Below are 6,429 nucleotides of genomic sequence, written 5' to 3' on the forward strand. Positions count from 1 at the left end.
GAACTGCTGAACAGAACTGAAAATAAGCTGGGGAGAACAGGCCCTTAGTCTTTCTTTTAGATAAATAGAATAATAGTTATAAGTATAATTTATTATATGCGATTACATCATTCGATCATAGATCCAATTTAAAAGATTAAACATGTGATCTTTTAAAACCTCGGTCTTACTCAACTGAACTATAATTACAATTGCTACAAAATTTATTAAGAAAACTTTGTTGTTACAACAAAAACTAAAATCTATAGTGATAAAGCTACATGTATATTATAGTTTTAGATTAGTGTTTGATTTTAGAAAACAACATTAAAATATTATATAGAGCTCCACCTAAGCATGCCATATCATTCTTTTTAATTTTTTTTTAAAAAAATTGTGTTCAACATAGATATGAAAACATATACCATTTTTGGTATAAGTGAAGATTACAGTCCAATTTTACATAAAAACCCTAAATTATTATACTATGTAAATTCAATATAACTTTTGCTACATAATTCGCAATATTATAATTCTTTTCATCATCGAAAAGTGTTCGAAATATGCTTTAAAATAAGTTTCATATACAATATTGTTTTACAACTTACGGAAATATATTTATTTAGATGAATAATAAAGCATTATTTATTCTTTATTTTGAATAATTATAAAACGAATACAAAAATGGCGTATTTTATGTGACAATAACAATTATATCTTTGATTTCAAAATTGTACTTCTAAAAATTGAGTTATATAAAGATTAAAAAAAATACATATCTATAACTTTGAACCTATAACATACCATAATGGCATTACATGAAGAATCAGATGCAAGTTTGTCAACGACATTGCAGAGGTATTATGCAATTGGTTTTTTGTTTTATTCCTAGAACATTTGTTATATACATAATTATTTATGTTTTTCTTTACTATATATATACGTCAGATCTTTTTTTTCCCCATAAACTTAATTCTACTAAAACTAATTAGGGAATCAATGATTCGTGATTGTCGACTATTTGAGATCACGAATCATAAAAAAAGGGAGAAGTTTGATAAGTTTTGATAAGTTTTAATTCTAGACTACCCCACATCATCCCCTGAGAAACCAAGGGAACCCACACCAACCCCTGTGCAACCACCAAACTCTAACACAAATTACCACTATAGCCAAGCCTCAAAAACCCCCAAGAACAAGGCCAGTTTGGTTTAAAGTTCCTAAGAGCACAACAAAAAAAAAACTAAGGACATATATGCCTAAAGAGAGGGGCAGTTGTTCTAGGGGGTAATAGCAGCAATACGTCAAGGGGTAAAGGCACTGCATGTACTAATGCTAACGAGGGAAGAGAGGATGAGGAAGAAAGTGAATCAAATGAAGATTTTAAGGTTGAGAAAAGTGAGAGTGACTCAAATGAAGATGCTATTTTCAAACCTGAGTTTGTTATAGAGGAAGAAAATGATGTTTTTTCCGATAAGATTTATGAGCCTAAGTTTGAGAATCGTTTAGATGGTAGTTCAAAGAAGGATAAGATCTAGAAGAATGGGAAAATATGGACTGAAGCTCCATATGCATCCATAAGATTGGAGCCTTGGTTGATTTTTACAAGCAAAGAGGAGTTTATGAATGTTCTTAGGAAGTTTTGTATACAAGAGGGGTTTGCCATTATTGTTGAGAAGGCTGACACACAGAGGTTTACATCATGTTGTATAACGGAGGGTTGTGATTGGAAGATACATGCTGCTAGGTTGACATATAAGGTCAATTGGCTGATTAAGACTTTGAAGGGGCAGCACATAACACGTAGGAGGTTAGAAGAGAATCCCATGGTGTCCTCTAACTGGTTAGGCAAGCATCTATCTGAAGAGATTGTTTCAAACCAAGAAGTGTCAGTTGAAGTCCTACAAAAGGTGGCCATGGTGAAGATTCATGCATATAATACAACCCTGAAGTTGTCACTTATTTGGAGTCATGCACATAGCAGTGGTCCAGACATGTCTTTAATCCACTAGTTTGTTGTGATCATAACACAACAAACTTTGTGGAGAGTTTCAATGCCTGTACTAAACCATACAGGGACCCCCTGTTTTCACTTTGCTTGAGGGTAAGTGCATTTAGCCTCAATGTTTTTTCTTTGCCTTGGTTCAATTGCTTATATGTTAACATGTTTTCTTATTTGTGCAACCATAAGAAATTGGTACATGAAAAGAATTAGGCCAAAGTTTGATAAAGCAGTTGACTTGGATGCAAACATGCTCACTGATTATGCAAGAAGGTCCTAAAAACTAGGAGTGATGAATCTAGGGTTTGCTATGCTACATCATGTGGGGGACGTGAATTTGATGTCAGAGATGGGAATGTGAATTTTCCTATTAGGTTAGCTGATGGGAGGTATGGATGTGGAAAATGGCAAGGTTATGGTATACCTTGCAAACATGTATGCCCTGAGAGTCTTTTTTACGAGAGATTGGATGTTGCTAATTTTGTATCCCCTTATTTCAAGGGAGCATCTTACAAGGCAACCTATGGGGAGCACATTCACCCCATGACTAATCCATCTCACTTGCCTGAACATGACCTACCCCTCATTTCTTCCCCTGATGTTAAGAGATGTGCTAGGAGACCCCAAAAGCAAAGGAAGAGAGGTCTTAATGAAGCCAAGAAGGGCAAAAGGTACAACACTATTAAGTGCATCAAATGTAAAGAAGTAGGCCACAATGCAAGGACCTGTAGAGGTGGACCAACTGCACAAACCAGGAAAGAGAAAGGGTCTACATCAGCTGCAACAAGAACTGAAAAGAGAAGGAGGAAAAGGAAAGAAACAGATGTTGCAAGTGCCGCAACCAAACAACCTAAAGCTAAGAAGACAAAGGCCACCAAGAAAAAAGCCTGAACAATGTTAGGATTAGATTATTTTGTCTTTTGTGATTATGTAGGGCCTATCATTTAGTAAAGCAACATTAAGAAGTGGTTAAGATTATGAGTTTTTGCTACCTTAGGTTTTCAGTTGATCTTGATGCTACAACAGTTTAACACATGCCTAATATTTTGCTAAACAACTTTACATTGGTCTTTTGCACCAATTACAGTACTTTACTTAAATATTATAAATATTACAACTATAAACATGAGTAGTACTCCTACTTTTATTATTGCATTTACTAGTTTTTGTTGTTGCTTCAGTTTCTTATTCAAGTGCTTCAACTCTTCCTTCATACTGTTCTTCTATGAACTTTCTCCCTTATCTCTGCCTAGTGGACCATCTGATGAAATTGTTGCACCATCTGATGAAATTGTTGCATGTATCACACTTGTAATACAATCATTGAGGATTTGTTGTTGTTTCAGAGCTTTGTATTGCAAATGTTCTTCTACAAATATTATAGGAGTTAGGTACTTTTATGTATGAAGATTATGAGGATGAACTGTTTGAGTAACTCATGGCAAACCTCCTTAGAATTGCAATAATAAAAGGGAGGGGAGAGGGTATTGGATCCATATATTTATAAAGGCAACAGTTAATGCAACATAAAACTAACGACTAGTTTTCTGAACTGGAAAAATAGTCATTACAAGTAATTCAAATATAAGGATATATGGTGCATTACTATTTTACTTAGGGGTATATGGTGAAGAATGAAGATGTATTTATCACTAACGGAGGATTAACATCCGTTAATTAAAAGGGCATTTTGAATAATTTTTTTAAAAATCAGAAATATTTGGTGAATTTTTTAAAAATTGGTATATTTAGTGAATAATTTTTTTTTTTTGAAAAATATTTGATGAAAAAACCGAAAAAGGGTCCACAAGAGCACAGCCCATGAGCCCAAGTAACAAATGAATTATCATATCAAAGTCCCAACTCCCAAGTCGCAAAACAGCCACTTCCTGCTAAAATAAAAACAAATCATATCCGTCCATCTACCCTTCAAATCCTACGGCAAAAACGCTCGATCCGTGCAACTCAAATTCCACCAATCACCTTCCACAACTCTGTCCATATAAATACAACCACCCTCCTTCCTTCATTCAACTCAACATTATACTCAATTCCAAAAATCAAAACCCAAAAAAATCCCGCCATTTTCTATCTCCTCAAAAACCCTCAAACTTACCAACCAACAATGGCGCCGAAATCAGAGAAGAAGCCAGCGGAGAAGAAAACCTCCGATGCAGAGAAAAAGCCGAAAGCCGAAAAGAAGCTTCCCAAAGAAGCAGTTTCAGGGGACAAGAAGATGAAGAAGAGATCAAAGAAAAGCGTAGAAACCTACAAAATCTACATCTTTAAAGTTCTGAAGCAAGTTCATCCTGATATCGGAGTATCGAGTAAAGCGATGAGTATAATGAATAGTTTCATTAATGATATCTTTGAGAAACTTGCTCAAGAATCTGCTCGTTTAGCTAGGTATAATAAGAAACCTACTATCACTTCTCGTGAAATTCAGACTGCTGTTAGGCTTGTTTTGCCTGGTGAATTGGCTAAACATGCTGTTTCTGAGGGTACTAAGGCTGTCACTAAGTTTACTAGTTCTTAGATTTCTGAATTTCAGTTTTCTTGTTTGGTGTTTTTTTTTGGAATCAATTTGGTGTATAGATCTGATTTGAGATTAATGGAATCAAGAGACTTTTGCTGAATCAAGTAATTGTGTGTTCGTTTTTGCTTTTAATTTTCATCAATTATTGATTATTTTGTGTAGTAGCATTTAAAATTTTGGTGATACTCATATACTATGATTCTTTTGGGACTTTGACATGGTTAGTTCAATTGTTATTGTTGTTCCGAAGGATAAGAAGGCCACGATATATCATCATTGTATTCCAAAAAAAATTAAAATGGTTTTGTTCTTTCCATCTAAAAAATTTAAGTTTTAGTTTCAATCAGGTATAATAAGTTTCAATAAGTTTTAAATAGTCAATGATCAATAAATTTAATTTTAAATTTTAATTAAAGTAATACTATGATTATTATATAGGTATTATATTTGTATTATTATCTATTATTTTATTATTCATAGTACTATTTGTTCATTATGTTATTATTAAAATTATTAATTAAAGTATCACAATGATTATATAGTATTATATTTGCATTATTATTTATTATTTTATTTATATTACTATTCGTTGATTACGCTATTATTAAAAAATATTATAATCATGGTCAAATAAGGTTAACAATAATAATCATCCTCATTATAATATTTTGCAATTCATTTTTAAATAATTAGAGATAACATGTTTTCATTATTAATAACAATAAAATATATGAATGTTATTAATTGATTTCATGCTAGTGTTTTATGAAATTAAAGCAAGACTATTAAATACTCCCTCTGTCTTTTATTAGTTTACCCCTTTCTTTGGGGCACATTTGCCGAGATACTAATTTGAACCTTAATATCTCTAATTTTCGATAAGCAAAAATTACAAAAAGTTGATTTTTGGATAATACACATTGAGACGAATCCAACAAGATCTCACATGACTATATTTTTCCTTAAATACAAATTACAAAAGATAGTCAATGCTATGTATGTGAATAGTGTCAAAAGTCAAAAGGGGTAAACTAATAAAAGACGGAGAGAGTATATTGTAATTGGTGCATCGAACAAGTCGTATCAAAGTAACAAATTTCGATAGTGCACATAAATTGAACCCCTTCTTTTGTGGATGAGTGCAAAATTAATGTTTCAAATCTAGAAGGGGTTCAGTTTATTATGATATGCAAAACCAATGTCTTAAAAGAATACGGAGTAATAAAAGTAATTCATTAGAATGAGTACTGGGTTTAATATTATTAAGGAAATTTTCTCAGGTACTTTTGAGGTTTGGTGTAATTTTCAAATTACCCCCCACATTTGGGGAATTTAGTGGCGTATCCAGGATTCGAACCATATGGATTCGGAGTCGGTAAAAAAAAACACCCATTCACTTAGATTATGGGGACTCATTATCACGAATTTCTCCTTCTTGTATTGGGTTTAAATGTTCTCTTGAAATAGGGGAAGAGCAAGCGAATGATTTTTGTGACTTGTTTCCGCACGATCTTTCCAAAAAAATTCTAAACCTTTCCTAATCTACCCAAGCAAGAAATTTCAACTCCATGACCTTAAAACTTCAATCAAAGTAACTAACAAATAAAAACTCCACAATCAACAGACTACATTCATTCACCAATTCAATCAATTCATGCATATTCTAAACAACTCCACATACCACAATTCACTCCCCAATTTTCACAATCCACATTTATTCATTCATTCAACATTTAGATAAATAACAAAATTACAGAAAAATTACAATTACTACAAACTATTAAAAGAAATTCTAAACAAATTTAAACAATACATATTCTAATCTAAAAGACTAAAATCTGGAATTCATATTTAGAATTGAAGAAGACAAGAAATCAGTTACCTTTGGCTGTCACTGTGCTGCGCCGGTGGG

At 32.6% G+C, this 6,429-nt stretch overlaps 1 protein-coding gene across 1 annotated transcript; it reads left to right on the plus strand.

The window, feature by feature from the left end:
• The first annotated feature begins 3,997 nt into the window (after nt 1-3,997).
• On the plus strand, nt 3,998-4,621 carry LOC104891022 (histone H2B). Its single transcript, XM_010676659.2, has one exon. The coding sequence runs from the start codon at nt 4,107-4,109 to the stop codon at nt 4,515-4,517; it is 411 nt and encodes a 136-aa protein (XP_010674961.2). The 5' UTR covers nt 3,998-4,106; the 3' UTR covers nt 4,518-4,621.
• The last annotated feature ends 1,808 nt before the right edge of the window (nt 4,622-6,429 follow it).

This window comes from Beta vulgaris, chromosome 4, assembly GCF_026745355.1.
Source record: "Beta vulgaris subsp. vulgaris cultivar EL10 chromosome 4, EL10.2, whole genome shotgun sequence".
Lineage (NCBI taxonomy): Eukaryota > Viridiplantae > Streptophyta > Magnoliopsida > Caryophyllales > Amaranthaceae > Beta > Beta vulgaris.

What these genes read in the sequence shown, in the direction of transcription:
- LOC104891022 (XM_010676659.2), top strand. Translation starts at nt 4,107, where the DNA reads ATGGCGCCGAAATCAGAGAAGAAGCCAGCGGAGAAGAAAACCTCCGAT.